Below are 22,646 nucleotides of genomic sequence, written 5' to 3'. Positions count from 1 at the left end.
TATTGAAAAGTAGTGGCATCCGAATCCAGTGGATGATTTACAACAACGAAACATAAATCGTTGCTTACGCCGATGATGTGGTTCTTATAAGTAGAACGAAAAAACTATCTAGACAAAATGTTTCAACCATGTAGAAGAAAACCAAAATAATATGGGCTTCGCATAAATAACCAGAAGACCAAATATATGGAGATAGGAAGGGATTTGAATAATTTCAAGCATTTAAAAGTGACAGAGCAAAACAGAGATTTGAATACCTGAGACAATGACAAACTACGGATGACTAAACCAGGTAAATCGACGATAGCGGGAGGGAACAAAATGATTGGAGGACTATCAATATCGTAACATATCTCGAGAAGAAAACAAAATATACATATGGGAGAGAATGATTTTCGGAGGAGGGCTGGAGCAAAACGAGTAGAGGAGGAGAACTAATGTAGAGATCAAAGCGCTGTATGGTGAAGGTGAAATGGGGAATGTGGTCAAAGCAAAAAGGCTTTTTAGGATGAGAAATGTAGCGAGAATTACCAAGATAGTTGGGTGAAACGTTTTTATTAAGGGAAGAAGGAGTGAATAAAACTATTGAGCATTTTTATTGAGACAATAGAAGATAGCTATAGTTCTCTTGATATTACCAAAATCAATTTCTGCATTTATTTAAGTATTCTCAAAATTATTATCAAATTCAGTTTAACGCTGTTCATTGTTTACATGAAAAACTCCTTTTGTAGCAAAGATTGCTGAAGTTTTATGGATATGACGCCGTTTCTTAAAATGAATTCACACCTCAGACCCCCATAGCAAAATTACTTGAAAATCCTATCGCTAATTGTTCTAAGTTAAGTGACTTGACATTATTTTCTGATAAAAATTCAACAAAATAAATAAACATAAAATTCCGTAGATATGAAGTGTAATTAATATTTATCAATATTACGTAAAATATTTAAGTAGGTGATTATTGTTCGAAAAAAAAATGAGATCATTCAAGATCCAATGCATTTCAAAACGAATCTGAACTTTCAACCCAAGTGCAAGTTTATTATAACAATAAAGTATCATAAGACTGTTGTGAAGTTCATCATGATTTCTTTGCGTATATGCATCAAATAACAAGAAACACAAAACGCTCTTATGCTTAGAGTCCTTAGCTTGAATAAACTTGTTTTACTTATTCTTATAACAAGTCCGGAAACGTACCTACACATAAAATAAAGAAAATAGGTACTTACTTTTCGGACACTGACAATCATTGTGACGGAATTTGTTTCGATATTAATATCGATTCACTGTACTTTTCTTTCCGAAAGTCTGGAAACAAATTCCGTCACTGGCCAACACTTATACGGAATCATTCCGAAAAAAAATGAGTAACATTTATCCTTGACATTCGTATTTATATTGGTGAAAAATCAAACAAGTTCATGCAAGATTGCAAGCACATACACCACAAGTCGTATTAATTTGCACGACGTGTTGCACTGAATATGGAATATGCAAGTTTTCACAAGTAACAGTCACTGAGCTTCTTAAAATATTATTTGCCTATATTTATAGGAGAAGTTAAGCCAACATTTTAGTTCTTCACTATCGAATCCAAATAAATTTTCGTGGACTCCTTGAACCCACCTTCACGTATCTAAATAAATAGTAATTTGATGGTACAAGGTCCTGACTAAATGATGGATATGGTAGGAGAACACAACCACCAAGTTCTTTTATATTAATCCGTGTAATTTTCGCAGTATGTGGTTTAAAATTGTCTTGTTGTAAAAGAGCACGCCTTCAGTAAGTTAAATCTGAATATTCCACCGATCAAACCTCAGAATTGATAGTTCAACCATCAACCATCTAGAATGATTTCGAAGTATACTAAACCATTATAATTCTACTAGATACACAACAAGACTTTCCGCTTGAATCAACTACCCTTTGCGACGGGTTCTGGTAGTTCTCTGTCCGAAAACCGTCAAGTTATTTTTCGACTGCTTTCCTTGGTAACCCCAATATCCAACGCAGCTGGACGACCTGAACACGAACTATCTTCAAGCGTCAAATCTCTACTATTGAAACGATTCAACCAACACTGTACCGTTAGCTCATTAACTTTCCCTTCAGTTTCACATATTTTCCTTGCTGCCAGAGCTGCTTTAAACATTTGTTTCCAATTTTCAACTGGAGTCATTCATTTCATCATCTATCATAACTTCTAGACTTAAATTTTGACAAAAAGGTTGGTTAGTAAACAGAATAATTGTTTCAATGTTTTCATACACTAACGAAAGATCAGTAATTAATATTGAACCAAAAAAATTATTATACATGAAACTGTCCCGATGATGTAGCTTATCAGTTTCATTTGTAATCTGCTGCACTTTGTTTAAATCCTATTTTTGTAATTACTACACTAATTTCAAAGAGCTAATTTAAGTAAAAAAGTGAGAATTAGCATGTTCGAATATTTTTTAAAAAAATTATCTAAATTAGTTATCTGACTTATCTAAAATGTAAGTTCAATTAAGATGGACCGTGAAGATTTTGTAACACTTCAACATAAATAATAAATAATTATCTCATCATTTGTTTGTTTAAAATACGTCTATTGATACTCGATGAAAGAATTTAATATGGTTATTAGCACCATAAGTATCTTATCTTTATAAAATATGAAGCAATTAAATGATTTATGTTTAAATTATCACTTCCTACTATTAAATCCTATTCTATATATACATTGTTATCTCTTAACATTTTTTTAAGTACATATACATAAAAAATCGATAAAATAATTCAATAACAACGTATTTCAAAGCTTTTCGAGGCAGTTCAAAGAATAAATTACAATAACTATTCTTTTTATTTACATACAGTTTCCTGCATTGATGAATATTGCATGTTGCTTAGCAATATTTCTTTTTCTACATCGCTGTCAAAATACGAAAATTTAAATTTGAGTTGATGAATGCTAGTAGCAAAGATAACGAAGGAATACCACAAATGACGAAAAAAATTAGTTCTGCAAAGATTCTTGCATCGATCAGTTGATTTTTGATATTTTGTTGGGTTGAATCAGAAAGTAACTAGAATTGCAACGTGCATACAATAAAAATGTCATCATTTCAATATAATTGTGCGAGATTTTGTATAAATCAGTGGAGCCTCATCTAAGCATACTATTCATCAAGATATCTCATACTTTATCTATTATTACTTGAAGGACTATAAAAATTATAGACAATTCGGATTGCAAACAGATATACGAGTTTTAAAGAAGTGCTAATGCACGGTAGAGAGTTTTTATACAAAGATATACACATCCAAGGTTGAAGAGTTATGTTATATATGTTTGAGTGCCTAAGACAAGAACATGGAGATCAGTTATACAATGCTATTGTGGCGACCACGCCATATGCCCTCACATTTTAAAACACTTAATACACCCCTGACTAACCGATGCCTGACCCAGAAAATTCCAACTTACCTTCTGTTTGGGAATTCCATGTCTTCTTTCTTACTGTCCTAATAGCATACAATTAAATTAATCCTCTCTGACATAAATGGTACGTTTTAGGAAAAACCAATATAACTGCATCCCTCTACCTTCTCTACCTTTTCCAAGCTTACACGAATCCAGGCGAGGGATAGCGAAGCGAGTAGCTCTCGAACGTCTTGGTTGTTTTGTTGATGTGTATATAGTGGGTTTAAGTAGTTATCTGTTTTGTTTGTGCTACATCTTCCCCTTCCTCGACCATAAGACTAGCGCTGATACTATTATAATACAGATTGAACAATTAACAGTTATTTGTCTATCAGTTCTTTTCTTATATTCCGTTTCACCATTTTTTTCATCGATTCCAAAACCTTTGCCTGGGTTCGTATAAGTATGGAACAATGAGAGCAGGTAGAAGGTATTGGTTTTTCCCCAAACAGATAGATCGGGGAGGATTAATTTAATTGTATGCTATTTGGAAGGTAAGAAGGTTACTTGGAATTTCCTGGGTCAGGTATGGGTCAGTCAGGTGTGGATGGATTATCGTTTTATTTAGGGAGTTTGTTCAGAGAAATGTGTAACTGTATTAAGTTTCATATTTCATGTTAAATTCATACTCACCAACGTTCACCTTTCCCCCCTTGACATTGCTTTCCAAATCTCATTGTTTTTGTTTTATTTTCATTGATTTTCGAACTTATCCGTTTTCCCTCTGTAACTATCTCGTTTAATATTGTCTCCATTATAGATTTTCTTTTGTTTATAAGTACTATATCATCAGCATAAGCGATTATTTGTCCACCACCAGATTCTCCTTTGTTTCGCTCTTCATCATCTTGATTAATCTTGGTAGTTTTGCATCTATACCTTGTTATTTTAGTGCTGTCAGTAAATTGTCTCTTTTCATTGAGTCTAAGACCTCTTGAAAATCTATGTCTATTTGATGTAATGTTTTTTAATATATTTATACGATTTCTATTCGTGGGGTGAATTAATAAACGCTGTCTCTTGCGTTCTTAATTTATTTAAATGCAATACACTACACTTAACTAACTTATAATAATTCACTTATCACTATCATTTAACTGACTTAAAGAATTTATTTAAATTCTTCGATTATTTTGCTAATTCGTTCTGTTTACTACGACTATTTATTATAAACTGAACTAAACTGCACTAAACGAACCAATATCCAATATAAGTTCTTAAAAATTCTGGAGAATAAAGAAACAAAATAAATAAACCTTCCTACAAATCGTCCAAAAGAAATAATGTGAATAAAAACGGATATAAAAACATTAAACATTAAAACGGATTCCGTGGTTTATAAGAAATAAGCGAGCCTTCGCCGAATTTTAGAATTTCAATACATCTAGGCAGGACCGGCTTTAGGGCGGAGACACATTCGTAACAGTATGTACCGTATCTGTTGTTGACCTTCCCCGTATAAAGACGCAATGATTTTTGTTATTATTAACTATTTAAATCCATTGAAGGTGATGGCTTTTGGAGTGACGGAATCTAAGAGTCAAAAAAGTGTTAGCACGGATGTAGTGTTCCAGGAGGAACGAGTACTCTTGATTCAATTACACTATTTATTAAATTAATATACTTACTGAAGATTTTCACCATTCTAAACCCTACATTTTGTTTTTATTTATACTAATTTACAAAATATGATCTCGATAGCAAGGAGAACATTAATGGAGAGTTTGGACATATTTCATATCTATATCTTGAATAATCCCAGTATATGAGTAATTTTTGTTTCATTTTTCAGAGTGGTGTCGGTATCCTCGAGGAAAATGTACGTGTACGCGCGGTGTCGGTTACTCGCGTTTACAAGAAGTTGTAGAAGAAAGTTTTAGGGATGTACAATATGAAGACCTTCCATCTACCAGCCAAGATCAATCTGTGAGTATTGTCAGTTTGTTTTTTCTGAAAGAAAACTTTAGACCAACACGCATTTACACTGTCCTACCGCGTTTCGATAACCAATAGTCTTCAAAGATCAAAGGTAAACTGAAACTCATCAACTTCACCAGTATTTCACTAGGATTATCTAGGATATGTCGACAGTTTCCTTTAAACCTTCCTATTTCAGTTAGACGGAGTTTCCGTAAGATGAAATTTTTATTTTAAGTACGTGACCCCCGGAGGTGCAAAAGGGAGCATTCCCAAGAGGTCGGTTGTTGGTACTAATCCGAAGATAAGCATAATTTTTTTCTTTCCTAATTAGAGATCCACTTTTTCTGTAGGTTTTATTTGCTTGAGTCAAGTTTGCTGTACTACTCAACATTGATCATATCCACATCTTTTAAATTATTCTTTGAATAAAAAAATCATTATAACATTTACCTACAATCCTTTAAAATCAGAATCGCCAAAATTCCATTTGATTCGACATTGCAATCTCACAGCAGCTGATACCTCTAAAGTATCACCCTTCTCTATCCCTACATCGCTTCAAGCAAACCTTCCATTGTTCAAAACAGTGCAGATAGTCTTTTTCTGTCAAAACGCGCGCCGATATTTCTTTCTCAGCTTCACCAGACTCAAATCTTGTTTCTTTTAATGCAAGTTGAAATGGCCCCTATACAAACGAAGGCTACGGCTACACTGGTTTGTCTACAGATAGGGTAGGCATCGCAATCGAAAGAGTAGGCTTCAGAATAAACATCTGACAGTAGTGAATCTTTGGCGTATTCGAACTTTTTCTGTTGCAGCGCAAGTCTCTTTACTTAAAAGAAATTCGAGAAGTTTCGTTGGTTTGTACAGTACATTTGTGAAAATTCAATCTTGAAAAGTTTTTTATTGAGATTGTAAATGAATGAGTAACATGTAATGAAATGTGTGACGACAGAGATGATCTGTTTCCTAAGATTCTTAATATTTGGATTTTAAATCCTAATCTTCCTAACTGCTTTCATCCTGAGTAAAACATTATTTTTTCTAATTTTCAGGAGGAACTCGCCTTTTTCAATGACAATGAAAGTTTTCAGTTGGTTGTGGTTGAAAGAAACTTGTGTGCGAGTGATTTGTGTCAACTTTTAGCTTTGAAAAACAGATTGTCGAAAAGTGTGCATTGGAGCATCTTTGAACAGTGGAATGACTTAGGATTAGGTAAGTACCTTCTCTTCGTCCACTATTTTAAACGTATGAATCTTACAAATGTGTAACCCGGCAATATCGAGATATCCGAAAATCAAATATTTTCTATCTAAATCGATTATAATTTTACAAAGAAAACGCACTCGTTAACTCGACTTATAAGGTCGAAAATTTTTTATGAAAGCAAAAATATTTCGGTTTTATCATTCATTTTAGTAAAAAGTAGCGTATTCGATTAAAAATTTTATGATTCAAAAGAAATAAAATGGTTTTTCAATCTGAATCAACCTAAAGTTTCTCGCTTACTTATACTCAGTCAGATGAGTGTTACAAGTACAAAAAATATTTTTTTGGCAACATTATAACCATATTTAAAGTAAGTTATAATAACAATATCAACAATTCATTTTTTTTTCTATCTTTTTTCGTCTACTTTTATTAAAAATGTCTTCTTATCCAAGAGGTCCAGATGATTAACAAGTTAACAATTTTGACAATGAGTTATCACATTGCGATTGAGTCCGGTGTGTTAAATGTACAAGAACAATGGTCATCTGAATGCAGAATAAGTTAGAAGAGCACTAAAAAGACGTACCACTGAGCGTCAAAATAGGCGCTTCGGACAACTGCAAGATTGATTTAATACTACTCATCAAATGGCAGACCAATGGCGTAAAGAGACATTTTAGTATACATATTTTAACCTTTTTAATATAAGCAGTTCAGCGAAGCCTCGAAGATGGTAGCTAAGTTGTTGTATTTGTTATGGATATTTAATAGTTTCATTCGCATGAGCCGAAACGTTGATTTTAATTTAACCGAATCCTCAACAAAAATTTTGTCTATTTTCTAGTTATTTTTTTCTATAGAAGTTCATGTTCCCAAATAATTAATTCTGAAAATAATCATTTTTAGGGAAGTACAACGAACAAACTTCAATGAATGTTGTTACTTGTTTTCCTGCCAAATTTCACCTTTACATAAATTCAGATTTTACGCATTTCTTACCATAAATTATAGCGATAGTCATAAAATCGCTTGTCAGAAGTTTACAGGAAATATTTCATTCATACTTGACCTTTTGATTGAGATCAATCTACGAGTAAATAGTTTCGTTTCAGTAGATGTGGATGGATATTGAACAAAAACGTATCACTCTGCTATGTAGCATAAAAAAATTTGAATAAGTTTTCGAATCTTCAAAAGTCCGCATCCATACCAGATCAAATAAATCCATAGTAAAATTGCTATTACGAGGATTACTATTAAAGTTTATATAGCAACACTGATATAGATATGTTAAATCTTAAATTGCCATCATAAAGTTTGAAATTTTTAGTAGTGAACGTACTCAGAACGTGTCGCTATATGAGATCAATTTGGGTTGTTCACAGATTTGAAACATTCATCTTGGTCAAAAAATGAAATAAAATCGAGACTTTTGGTTGTGAAGCACCATCTCGAACCACGAATTCAATCGTGGACGCTACAACTTTTGGCTGTAAAAAAATTGTTCGCGTTGGTTAGCCCATAATTTGATAATCGCTCAAAAAAGCTCATAACGAACCAAATCGAACAAAAATTGTTTGCGCACGAAGTACTCGAAGCTGTTTTTTCGGAATAACTAGAACGGTCAATTCTAAATTGTACAATAGCATTTGTTTACTAGAAGTGTTCGAAAAAATCAGGGAAACCTGACAAATCACTCTCCACCACGACGATGCGAGTTCTCATACATCAGTTCCAAACAGAACATTTTTGAACAGTCATAACATCGAATTGATGGCTCATCCGCCGTACAGTCTTTGTTCGACACCCAATGATTTCTTCTCATTATTGCAGATCAAAAATAAATTGCAAGGTATGGGCTTCAAAGAAATTAATTTTGACAAGAACTGCACGTCTCCGTCACGGTTTAGGATCATAATAAAAATTACGTTGCATCGCTTCGATGTTTTGAATGGGATTTATGAATTAAGCGAAATGTTTCATTTTGTGAAGTCTATTTTTAGGAGATAGGGACTTGGCTCAAGAGGAGAAAGGTACGGTGAAAAATATTTAAAGATAATTGTTAATTCACCTTTTTACTTATATATTGCGAACTGCCTCTTATGGTATAAAGCAGACCGAGGAAAATATCCATTTTCTGGTAAGGTTAGGTTTACTTTAATTTCGATTAGGTTATGATTAATTCACCTCAGATATTTAGTAGTAATAATTTCTTGGACCTCGATTAATTCATTCCGCGATTTCGAATGCGCCAATTTAGCTTGTTTTTATGTATTAATATTTCATTCAATTTACAGGTATTAAGTAAATGAATAATTAAGAATTATACCAAAGTTATTTCATGTATACTTAAAATAAGCTGAAAACAACCAAATCCAAAATAACTTGACCTCTAAATATTTATATCGATTCCATTTACATTAATGATAATGAGCCTTCAATAGAATCTATTTCGAATGATAACCTGATACAAGTTTTTTCAACTTTAAAACGTTGTAACAACAACAGATACATTCGCCTCTAGTAATTCAAATGTTAACGAAGTTTGTTTTGTTTGGAACCCAGACATTTACAAATGATCACCATTAATTCGGCGAATAGAGAGAGTATCAGTCTGAGCAACGATGCCAGACTTTAAAAGTATTATGAAAATTGAAGAAATTTCAAACAATGAGGTTATGTTAATGTTGAATATAGTGCAAATACAAAAATACTCCAATTGTTCCAATCATTCTATACTGTGTGTATTATCCAAATTGCTTTTGATAAATAAATTGGTTATAAACAAACTTTTTTATTTCAACTTCACACGACTACGCATAATTCTAGATTTGTTTGCCTACTTTCAATGATTCAAAAATAATAGAAAAGCGTTTTGAATAGTTTTATAATTCAATAAGATTATTTTTAATTATTTTAGAAGAATCAAAAATGATTTCTATCCTTTTGAAAAATCAATTTGAAATAAGAATGAGTGAATTGAATTTACTCAAGATTCCAATCGAAAACTTAACGTTAGTCCTAATAAATGTTGTGCCACTTTCCGTTTGCTACGTTATGTTTGTAACTTTATTAAGTGTCCTAATTGCTTCCTTTAAATTTTGTTTTTAAGGGGCTAAGATTTCATTTTATAGGTGCTAGTCCTATGGTAGAGGATGGTGATGGTAATCAAAGCTCGATAACTACCCAAACTTACTATATATATATATATATATACAAACTAAACAAAACAATATATACAGAATTATATAAAAATCGAAAAACTAAACCAAATCGCGCGTGCCAAATCTCTAGGAGCAGCGTGGCTCTGCAGAGATGTAGGCGTTTAAGCGTTAGGTGTTAAAAACTGCTGCCTTTGCTGTCCCGAGGGAGAATGAGCTCTTCTTCGATTTAAAAGTCTCTCTAGGGTTCGTGTGAGATTGTTGGTTTTACCTAAACCGTGTATCAGGTATATCTAAAAGGATTAAGTTAATTCCAAGCTATTAAGACATTTAGAAGGTTATAAAAGAAGGCAACATGGAATTTTATGGGTCAGGTATCGGTCAGTCAGAGGTAGAAAACTTATTGTTTTATTGAGGAAGTTGTACCTGTAAAAAAAGTTGAAAGAACGATACTGAAAATAGTTGATAATTTCCTTTTTCATTGGAATGCTTGCTTTCAGCTACTTATTTTTGTTAAATTAACTTTCAATAATTATCCTCATTTTTTGTGGATATACTTTTATTATAATTAAATCATCATATGTCTATCAATAAATTGGAAGGGTTTGAAGATACAAACTTATATTTACTTGATCGTCATTAAAAAACGGAGAGCTCAAATGCATCAAGGAGCTCAAAAAAACATCAAAATAAAAAAGGACATACTAAAATTGAATTAAAAAATTGGGAGACTGGATAATGTCAAAAACATAACCTCGAAATTCGAAACGTTTCTCTGATTAGTTGAGTCAGCGTGGCATCTTCACAGAATACAAGAGAAATTTTCTCAGAATATTAAACACGCTATTTCGACATCGTCGAGTTCATTGCTATCTTTCGAGTAATATACATCTGTTTATATAAATAGTAACACTGGAATTATCATTTTGACCTTGTCCTTCTTACACAATCGATGTCAAGTTGAGTTAATGCTTTGTCGGCTTTATTTTTATATCGTTATGATACTGCAGATCTAATAAAAAAAACATCTATCTATTCTACACACTAGAATTTATTTTTTTTGTGTTGACAATAAAAATATCACATCGAATATAGTTTGTTGATTATTTTAATATGATAATTGAAATACATTATTTATTTTATCTTTCATTTCCATAGCAGATACAGAATAAGTAATAGCAAAATAAGCATTCAACTTCTCTCGAAAGCATTACACAAATTGTTTTGTTAGAGTAGACAGTTTTCATTATTAATATTAACTAACTAACCCGACGAACTTTGTTAGAGGCAATAGTTCAATTTTTCATTAGGATAATAAATATAAATAAACAAAATTAAGCGTTTTGATGATTCTTTTTTGGCCAGGTATTTTGGTGCATAGGTTGCAGGTTTTATCACCCGTTATCATGCAACATATAATTGACCATGGGAAAAACATGGATTTTCTAGATTCGGATCACAAACTTTCGAAGATTGTCATTACGATTTGTTAATGGTTATGGTGAATACAAGACGGATCGGAAATTGGAGTCGTTTAAACTCAAACGGCAAATCGATTTGGATCATTGAGATCCTCAGAGGACTTCCCGACCTTCAAGTTTTCCTGTAAATAACATTGTTCATAAATTTCCTTATTACCATCGCGTTCTGTTGCACAAGTTTGGTTGGTTTATGTTTTGAAGCATAATTGCTACGGAATCAACCTTCAGTCTTAAATTGTGCGCTGGTAAATAAATAATACCTTGAATGTCGGATTGAATAATCGAAAATTTCTTTATCGGGTGTTTCGCTACGAAACAATGAATGCGATGGCTCATGTTGCGGAAGCGATAATGACAATTTCTATTTCCTATAATCCTCGTATTTATCCAGAAAATTTCAATGCGCCACAATATTCACAAACAACGTTTATTGGCCCAATGCGAAATTTTTTCTTATGCGTCGAAAATTATCTGGTTGTTAATGTCTGAGGATTGTTCGACGATTTCGCATTGCTAAAAGGTTATCTATTTTTTAACTTATTAAGAATATTTTCACTGAGGGAAAAAATTCTGGGGTTTTAGATCAATAATTATCAAGGTTTTCATGTTAACATTCCATTTAAAAAAAATATTACTTACCTTGATATTCATATTTAACATGTTTAAATAATTTTTCTGTTATTGTGTCATTTTATAAAATGAAAAATTTCTTTCAATGTAAAAACTTCGATAACGAATTGAAAAAGAGAATGATAAAATGTTATATAAACTCGTTCTTTGTGTACGGAATGAAGGCGGCTACTTTAATCAAAGCAATAATGAAAAAACTGGAAGCCTTTGAAATGTGGATATTAAGAAGAATATTACGAATATCATGGACAGATAGAATCGCAAATGAAGAAGTATTAAGCAACACAAAGAGAATTATTGACTACCTTAAAAGCCTGCAAATTAGAGTACTTCGGAGTAATGAGGAGACAACGATACGAATTCCAGAGATTGATTATGCAGGGAAAGAGAAGTATAGGACAACGAAGAATATCATGGCTGCGAAACTAAGAGAGTGGTATAACTGTACATCAAACCAATTGTATAAAGCAGCTGTAGATAAAATACAAATAGTCATGATGGTCCCAAACCTTCGTCCGGAGATGGCACTTTAAGAAGAAGTTATTGTGTCCGAGAGAGCGGAAAACAGACTACCCGTTGTTTGGCTCTATTTTCAGGGCTCTGTAAAAATTATAAATAATTGAGCTACAGTTTCGGAAGTCGAAACTTTTTTAAGCTAATTTATTGTTTTTTCTAGACCCTTTTTCATATCTCCAAAATTTTTAAAATCTTTCTAGTTAACAATACGGATCGAATAACACCTTGGTCTTAATTTTCGGAGACTACTGAAAAATTTTACATAAAATGGTAAATGTGAATCAGAATGTGCCAACGGAACCGTTTCGCGAGTTGCCTCGCTTTGATCTCGTGCTATATCGGCACGAAAAGGTAATAGAAACTCGAAACAAACACAGTTTATATACCATTTTTAACAAATTAACGGCTAGATTGATGTTTTGAATGATACATTTTTTCGTTTATCTGTTTGCTGCGTTTTGTTACACCACGTTCCAACTTCCTATTTTTCCAGTTGATTTACAGCCGCAACATAAATTTTGAGGCTAGTAATTATATAAAAATACAAAACACTACAATCAATCTGCAAAAATAATAACAGAAAAGAAAAATTTATATGATTTGGGTAAGTTTTGATTTGAATCCGATTTTTAGAGGTATCAAAAGTTTCTACCAGTGTATTTGCGGGGACAACTTTTTATAGCACAGCTACAGCTTATATAGAAAAGGTTTATAGTTTATATACAGGATTTAAAGTAAATATTTATATTTCTTCATTTTAATTTTAGGTTAGCTACTTTGAAAAACCTCGATTACTCATCCAATATATGAGGTGGTAATCGCAACACTTTTAACTTCATGTCTTTTGCTATTTCATTAACAATGAGGCTATTAAATTTATCTGGATTTTTTTGTATAATCTTTCCTCTGTTACTATTTATTTGTTCAATAGACAAACTGATAATTTTTGCTTTCAACATTTAGAGTTAGGTAAAGGTACATCACCCTATACGCTTCTTCGGTTTTTAGATTTTAAATTCGTTCTTGTTTCGGACCTAAAAATATTGATTCCAGTCCAATTAACTAATGAGTTGATATATCGCTTGTTCATAACAGCAAAAATTGCATGCACATAATTATTAAACATACACGTGCTTTTTTTTGAAAGCATTAAAAAATGTAAACGTTTATTCAAATAATAGTGCAATTATTATCAATAATTCCTCAATTAGCATAAACGGAATCAATTAAGGTAAAAAAAAGTTGTTTTATTTAAAAAATGGTATCACAATATCATGAGTTATACTCTAAGTGTTTCAAAAGAAAGCTCATTTTTGAAAGGGTGTGGAGGTATGTAAATCGGTAGCTTGGCTTCTGAAAATTTAATCGCTATAGAGCGTTTCTGCAATATTAGCCATGTACATGTCATTTGAATGATGCACCAGGCGCTCGACTGATTGGAAAATGGGTCGAGAAATTTGAAGAGATCGGATCAACACTCGATTAACCAAAACTCGAATATCTAAGGTCTTCTACAACAGTCGAAAACGCAGAGAGTGTTACTCGGTCTGTTCGTGACAGCCTGACTTGTGACAGTCTATTTGGAAGCGTGCTGTTACTTTAAACGTGTATAAATCATAATTATTTCATATATTACACAAAGATTTGGGGTTGCAACCTTACAAAATTCAATTGGTGCAAGAATTTAAGTCTCGATATTCTGGTGAGAGACTTCACTTCGTAAACCAGTTGACTGAGTGCTTTCCAACGTTTACCAACATGTTGTTTGCGGATAAAGCTCATTTTCATATAAATGGATAAGTCAAGAAGCAAAATTGATACTACTGGTGTCCAACCAATCCAAAACACACATATCAAAAGCCCCTCCATTCGCCTAAAGTGACCATATGTGCTGCGATATTAAGATGAAAGAAGACGCACAATTACAGGGAATTCATAGCATTTTATGCAGTTTGTAGACGACGTCTTCAAGTCTGAACTGAAAAATTAAAGTTTACGTTAACAAATAGACTTTCTCGGCACAATGAAAAGAAAATATCCGTCACGAAATGGTCGCCATCACGAATAATATCTGGCGAGCCATCATAGGAAATTTTAGTGCCCGATTAAATTAATGCCGTAAGCGCAACGGTTTACATTTGGACGATGTTATTAGCGCATATTTTTCTAAACACAGTCTTAAAGCTGTTTTATTGCAAAATGAGAATAATGAACCATCTATACCAATATAAAACGGGCCGGATCTTTAAAACATTACATACAACGATCTATTGTGACAACGGATGCCCGAAGTGACGTTATTAGAGGATAACATGACGATGTAGCGGCACTTATTGCTGCTCGGCATCTGGAGCTGGCCCAGTTGAAACTGCATTTTGTGATGCAGATGGTCAACAGCTATACGGAGGATCATTAAATGTTGTTGGTCCTGAACAAAGCCGGAGTTGTCATTCTTGCAAAAAAGAGGATCAATAACATTATTCTTATTCGAGTGGAAGATAAGAAACTTGAAACAAGAAGCACAGGCAAGTAGGTGCAGAGAAGAGCGGCATTGAGAGTCGCTTCAGCTCATTTGATGGTCTGAGGGAGCCAGTCATAATGGTGGTTGCGGAAGTTATTCCGGGGAAATTTCTCCCTTTGGTAAAAAAGGCAATATACATAAAAAGTTAGAGGTATTCGGGGTGAGAACAGCACAGGAAGAGAGGACACGCACGATGGAACAATGTCAAAATTCTTGGGAACAAGATCAAATCGGAAGGTGTACGAAGCGATTGATACCAAGCGAGCAACCTTGGGTAAAAAGGAACCATGGCATTACCTTACACAATTTCTCTCCGGACATGGGCATTTTGCACCCTACTTGCACACGATGGGCAAGAGAGATTTTCACGGGCTTACAGGATGTTGCACTGGAAACGTTTTACTAATGAGAGCGTTGGACGATGAATAGAGAGGAATTGGAGTTAGAGAAGTTTAGAGAAAAAAACCACCAGAATCTGGTTTCACTATACATTCAAGAAGTTCTGTACACAAAAAAGGCTGACGTAAACCGGGCAGCGATTTAACCAAGAGAAAGGAGCGAGCCCGAAGAACGAAAAAGGGAATACAATCAGCAATAATGTATTAAACAGTTGCACGTTTGTGTTCGGAGAAGAAGCGGAGTGGGTAAAGCAAGTGATAAACTTCCGAATTCAATGCAGCTTCTCCGCCAGAAAAAAAATCCAAAAGGACTCACAGTGATCCATGAATCAATGGATACGTTAATGAATTTAATAAAGTATCAAAAGCATCAATGGAATGCGTGCATGGACCTCGAAATCAACGGTTTGTCTGTGGAACAGCAGGGCCAGAGAGCATAATTATGTAAAAAAGTAACAAGAATATTCCAGGCTAAATGAACATGAAATATATATTCTACCCCCTGTACAAATTAAACTCTGTGAGGGCGATAAACAAAAATAGTGATGAATTCCGGTATTTGCAAACAATCTTTCCAAATATTGCCGGAGAAAAACTGAAAGAGGAAATATTTGTTGGTCAAAAAATTTGACATGAATCCGGTTTGGAATTCTCTCGAAAAATATTCCTGGGAGTTTGAAAATATTGTTGAATAGTAAAAATTATGAAATGATGTGCAAGACTTCTTGAAAAAAATCGAAAAGTAGTGAACAAGATTCATTTCCTGCACTCATCTGAATTTTTTTCCTGACAACTACGGAAATATGAGTTTTAAAAACCGTCATCAAGTATTTTGGTGTTGGTGGTCTTTAAAAAGAAGAACTGACCCAAATTTGTAATTTCCAATTATTACATTATTGTTCATACAAAGTTTTATGAGTAATAAACTATCAGTTTTTTTTCTTGCCTACTATTACCCAAATAAACAATAAGATATAAATTTTGTTGGGGTATGAAAATTGTATAAACTGATTCTATTAATGCTTTTTGTTTTTGTTTTCAGAAAGACTGGTAGAAGACCACGAATACGTTTTAGCAGCATATAGAGATATGAAACGATTTTCTTACCATGCGAGATTCAAATTTAGGTTCAGAAAAGATTTTAGAAAATACGAATTCTTCCATCATCCCCAAGTAAGTAAATGAAACATATGAATAGTATTTTTCTTTTTAAGGTATTTAAATAGTGCAATTATTCTCTGAATTTATCGAATTCTGGCTCTAATTGACCTTGAGATGCCGCTAGCACTCGATAATAAACTGAATCGGCAAGATATTAGCATTGGATAGGTTAGGTTAGCTTATCTATAATATCATTATGATAAATAAATATAATTTTTTCGTTCGTCAATGATTACCATAAATATCATATCCTATAATACATAAAAAGATTAAGTCAAACGTTTTTTCTACAAAGTGACACTATTTAAAATTCAATAAGATATAAAATTTTTGAAGGGCTGCTCAGATGATTTACTTTTTAATTATGTTTTCGCACATATCATTTCTCACAATCAATTTTTACAATGAATTTTCAACCAAATATTTTTGTAATAATTATCTTCCATGAAACTTCTTTTATTAACGGCTTGGTAACTAAGTTAATAACTTGAACTAAATGGAGGGGCCCGTGGCAAAATTTTCCGCGAGCATTTCTCATTGGGTCTTCGACGACGTGAACATCTATTTCGCGTATTTTTCTGAAAATTGTTATCATTTTCGACTTGTCATCCTCCATCATAAACTTTGCGAGATGAAAGTGTTCAAAAATCTTTAATAGTACGGGCCAGAGGTAGACCAAGGTCGATAATTTTTAAATCCAAAAAAAATATTTAGTAGAATGAAACTCATTGGAGAAGAAGGAGAATATAATAAAAATAAAATGAAAAATAATTCACTGGCGATGAGGTTGAGAAGTGAAAGCGAATGACTTTTTAAAACACATTTTATCTCGATTTCCAGCAAAACTGGTCTTATGTCTTATGGAAAAAAGTCAAATAGCAACGTTGTAGAGAGATCTACAATTTTTGTATTCACACTTTTTCCCATAACCTCAAAATGAATCAATTTGTGTTTTAAAGTAATTAATGTGGATTCCTATTTTATGATTTCAACAAAAAATAATCTTTACTTACATTTTTTTTTTCATAAATTATATCCAACGAAGCTCATATTAAGTTTATATCAAATTCATTCATCATTTAATTTAAAACAAAACTAAATTTTGCTGTCACCACTAGTGACATCTGTTAAAAGTCAACAAGACTATACTGGAGCATTATGTAGATTTCTTTCCTGTCAAACGAAATTATTACAGATTCATGTAAATTGTGAATTTAAAATATTTACTGATTCATTTTTTATCCGTTATTGGATTCAAATCATAATCTTCACAAATTTGATATCGGTTTGCTTTACTCACAAGACGGAAACTACTTCTGAAATTTTAAACATCAGAAGCTATTTTCAGACGTTCACAAACAGATGGCAGGCAATGTATTAGTTGAATTTTATTAACTCTGTTCATTTTTATTTAATCATTTAATGGGATACTTTTTAATTTATCTACAAGGATGATGTTATTGAATACGCGTTGCGTGTATTTCTTTTGTTCGCACGTACTAAAAAGAATTAATTGGTGTGTTTCGTAATTTCTATATTTACAAGGTCATAGGATGGTAACCTAGAAGAGTTATAATTTATCATCTGTTACTTGGATCAAATATTAATCCTTGTCAGGATAAATTCACATGACGAGGAATAATTAAATTGAACAACATTAGCAATAAACTAATCTTCTATGATAAATGATTAAATATATTCTGAAGATTTTAAAATAATTAATATCAGATCCTAAAAACAAGAAATAAAAGTGTATCCTAAAAATATTATGCTTAAAAATAAAACCTTTGTGCCTTGTAGGTGAAATTCAAGGCTATACTGTTTGGGATTCATTTGTTTTATTTGGCTGAACATAGTTGGGAATTTTGAGAGTAAAAAAGTAACGAAAAGTTATAAGTAATGGTGTTGTACCTACTACGTATAATCTATTGTAGTTTTATTAATTATGTTTCAAAATATGATATTACGAATACTTAATAGCACAATTAATGTTGGAATTATTCTTATTAATGGTTCTTATTTTGTTTGTTACAGCAATTCTTTCCTAATGGGATGTTGAACATCGATAATGACCCTACAGACGAACAAAAAACTGTGTCTCCGATTCCCACACATTTACAGGTAGAGGTAATATTTTTAAATGTTGTGACGTTAAAAAAATGTTGTTTTAAATGTTCATGTCTAATCGTATTACATATAGAACAAATTATTTTGATATTCCACATCAGTTACATCAAGTTTATCAATATTAGAAGAATCACAAGTCATTTATAAATAACTACATCTACCAGCTAGTTTTCATATATTGCAGTGAATATTTGGATAAAAAGGGGACGCAGAATGAAAATTTGATTCAACATGAAAAGTGTCAATATTTTTCTGGATAAGCTATAGTTGAGGAGGTGCCGTGCAAAAAGGTACAAGTTACAGTAATCAAGATTTTGGCAATCATCAGAATACCTTTTTATACTTTTACGCTACACATTCTAAGGACAAAATCAAAAACTTTTATATAGGTCTTAGTAATACTTTTTTGATTGGTTTTTAAGTTATTTTGTTATGGACATATATTTGCTTGCACCAATTTGATGGTACATGGTACATTACTCCAGCCTACAGTGACATGTGTTGTCCAAAATATCTTTTGAATCTCTAATGTGAGCGAGCTTTCGATCAGCATTAAGCAAACATGACACACATCTCACATATAGTTCACTCATATAACTTTTACATTTACTCAACTTAATCATTGCTGGTGTTACCAAATAACGCTAAGAAACTTTCGTGTTCATATGGTTACTTTTAAAAACACAGAACCACTTTCAATTTATTCCAAGAGGAAGAACAATATTTACATAGATTTTCTACTAATGGAACAAATGATATGAATATATCTATTTTAATATCGAATCTGGCAGTCGGATAGTCGGAGACTTCCTAACGAGTCCAGCGTCCAAACCTGATCGAAAGCCTTCTGGTTATCTATGAAAATGACGGCGGCGCAGTGTTTTTCTATTTTCTATAAGACATTACGTTCATTCTACATAGTTTTGTTCATTAATTACGTACTCTAAGTAAAAAAACGTAGAAGTAAGCGCGGAAGTTTATTATACAAGGTGTATGCATTGAATATATGGGATTATAAAGATTCTATTCCAAACCGGAGCATTTGTAAAGTTTGAAATGTTTCGAGAGATAACAAAGATATCAAAAAGACATTACTTCATTATACAGTCGTGTTCGTTTATATGTGGAGTTAGGAAAGATTCTATCTAAAACTAAATTCTAAATGTTCTATTAGACAAAAAAAGATGGTTTCGAGGGGTAACAAAGATATCAACAAGACATTACGTTCATTATACAGAGTTGCGTTGGTTAATTACCTACTTTAAGTAAAAAAACAGTCAAATAATCACGGAAGTTCATTATACAAGGTGTGCATTGAATAAATGGAATTAGAACTACCAAAAAGGCATTACTTTCATTATATCGTGTTATTACGTAGTTGATGATAACATTTATAAACAAAATCACTTTCATTGATGCCAATAACCTCACTTTAATCTATGATGACAAAGCTGGTTTCGTCTATTATCTACTGTTAGATAAAGATTTAATTTGTAGTCTTGTCGTAATTTCAAGTTGAATCATACACGCTGGCAACGTTTCATTTTGCATCAAAAAATTATACAAAGAAAAGGTAGTAGTATGTAAATTCTATCCCTTCCATATAATGAAATTGCTAATTTACTATTTCACTTCAATAGTTTCGATCCCCATGTTTACTATAGGAAGAGAAAATGCTTAACAATAATCATCTTGACAGTAAATTTATTAGGAATGGAAACAATCTATTGGTAAAGGAAACTAATATATCAATTATCATTCATATCACCCACGTAACACTGAGATTCATTTAATCAAACAAAAGATAATAGAGTCCTCAAACTTTGTAGACCAATATTTCATGAAAAGGACCCAAAACTATTCAGTTGTGTGAACATTTTTGAAAATCAAGGAAATAATCGTTCTTCCAATAATTGAAGAATGTTATTATGGATTCGTTTTTCCGAGACTAATGCGTAACGGCGTGTATTATGAAAATTGATCACAACTTTTGAAATACCCTGTACTATCCATCTTCTAATGTATAGAGCTTGAACTAATAGTATGTTTCATGATTAATAGTTCAACTCTTCAGGTTGATTGAGAAGTGCGATGATATTATACCATGTTGTTTGTTTCAGCACATGGTAATTCAAGAGGGGTTGTGTCCTGTTATATTTTCGCATGTTTGGATTCGGGACGAACGCAAAAAAAATTGGGTGAAAATGTATATGACGCTTAGGGATCAAATGCTTTTTATTTCGCAAAAAATTCAATCATTGGCGAAATTCATGAGGACTCCGAAGAACCAAGCTATAGAATTGGTGAGTTTTCTCCATGATTTTATATATTTCATATTTACCAATGATTTACTATTTATCTGTACCGTACATCGTGTGTTTATACTACATAATAGATGGAAATAATACAGGTCGGGTCACAAATGTTTGCACTTTTTTAAAGTTTCTAGCGTAGAACAAAGAGAGCTTCGGGTATATCAAGTTTACACAAATAATGATTCTTACATTATTATTTTGTCTACTTCGATTGTATCACCAATTATCATGGATCAGAAGAAATGATCGGCTGCAGATACTGAAGGTAAACTCAGTTTGGTGTAATGATAGTAATAAACACCTATTTCAGTTTGTTTTTGTGCTCGAATCAAACAAAATATATGTCGACATAGCTTTGAAAGATCTAGAAATAGAAAATAAATGATTAAGGGTAGTGCTACAACTGAATAGCTAAGAGATATGGGACTATCTGTATAATACATGTGAATATGTTTTAGCTAACAGATGGATTATTATTATAAGTCTTTCATCTATATGTTCTATTCTTAAAATTGTCGTTCCGTTCATTTTTGAACTTATTTTTACGAATGTATTCACCCACTATGATAAATGACTAAAAATGGAAAATAATTCTTAATGTAAGAATAAAATAACTGACGTCAACAAAGTTTTGAAAGAATATTGTCGTACGAAACATGTCACGTTTTCAAAACAGTGACATTTTCCCTTCTTATACTAAGAATTATTTTTTCATTCTCAGTTTCTTTAATTAGAAAAGGCTATTTTCAACTTAATTTTATTTTTCAAATCATTTACGTTGTTGGTAAACTAAACGCTATTTTATAGAAATGATTATTTATCAACTTACTGATTTATTCACTTCGCCGGTATAGTAGTCTCCGTTTCTGAGAAAACCCTGACAAGATAATAGTACAAATTTATGAAATTGTTATATTGTCATCGGTCTTTTACAACTCTACAAATTTTTGAATTTATTTGATCATTAATATGGGTTAACAATAAAGTTCAAAGATCGTTCCTGGATAAGTGTGCGAAATGTTAAATTAATCCGATATTTTTGTGAGAAAATCGATTTCTAAGACTGTGTTACATCCATAGATAAATAAATATTACCTAATATAAAGTGTGTAAAAACTGCACAAATAACTTCATGAATTCAATAAATTATCATGTAAAAATTCTCATTTTTAGAATCGACATACATACATCTCATTCATGTTTTGATACTGATCGATTTCTATTCTAATAAGTACGATACTCGAAGATATATAATTTATAGGCATTCCACTTTGGAGCCTTTATCAAGAGAAGGATGGGGATACGCTGGTTGTTCGCTCATTGGTAAGAAGTGATCCGATTCCTTGGTCTCAATTTACCTACTCTTTGGAATTTCACTTGGGAAATGAAAAGCTGAAACAAATAAATATAAAATTATTAAAATAGAAAATAAAAATAAAATGCTTACTATCGAAAACACTGTTGACATTGACACAATCACTGCTGGTCTTGAGTTAACTCAAGACCAATTGATAATCTTCTTACTCATCACAACTTTTGGACTCAGGAGATAAGAAAAAAAGAGAGCTTCCCTAATTTTCTTTCCTTTTTTGTATCTTCGTATCATTTTACATAGGACACATCTTACGCAACGACAAATACGTACTGCTACAGAAGATAATGCAGTGCAGAGTAGAGGTAAAGAAAGGCATTGGCAGGAAGAAGAAATCCTGGCTTCGTAACA

General features: G+C 32.3%; 1 protein-coding gene across 4 annotated transcripts in view; it reads left to right on the top strand.

The window, feature by feature from the left end:
• Positions 1-22,646, top strand: part of LOC130903836 (growth factor receptor-bound protein 14-like) — a 366,503-nt gene that overhangs the window by 32,232 nt on the left and 311,625 nt on the right. For 2 of the 4 annotated variants that reach the window (XM_057816175.1, XM_057816178.1), the window contains exons 2-6: positions 5,274-5,407; positions 6,457-6,616; positions 16,363-16,493; positions 18,516-18,608; positions 20,729-20,911. In XM_057816175.1, coding sequence (XP_057672158.1) covers positions 5,274-5,407; positions 6,457-6,616; positions 16,363-16,493; positions 18,516-18,608; positions 20,729-20,911 — 701 coding nt within the window. The remainder of the gene's footprint in view (positions 1-5,273; positions 5,408-6,456; positions 6,617-16,362; positions 16,494-18,515; positions 18,609-20,728; positions 20,912-22,646) is intronic. The other 2 variants (XM_057816177.1, XM_057816179.1) reach the window with 1 other exon arrangement.

Source organism: Diorhabda carinulata, chromosome 2, assembly GCF_026250575.1.
Source record: "Diorhabda carinulata isolate Delta chromosome 2, icDioCari1.1, whole genome shotgun sequence".
NCBI classification, from domain to species: domain Eukaryota; kingdom Metazoa; phylum Arthropoda; class Insecta; order Coleoptera; family Chrysomelidae; genus Diorhabda; species Diorhabda carinulata.
The sequence above is the reverse complement of the archived record's forward strand: the minus strand, read 5'-3'. Positions and strand labels throughout refer to the sequence as shown.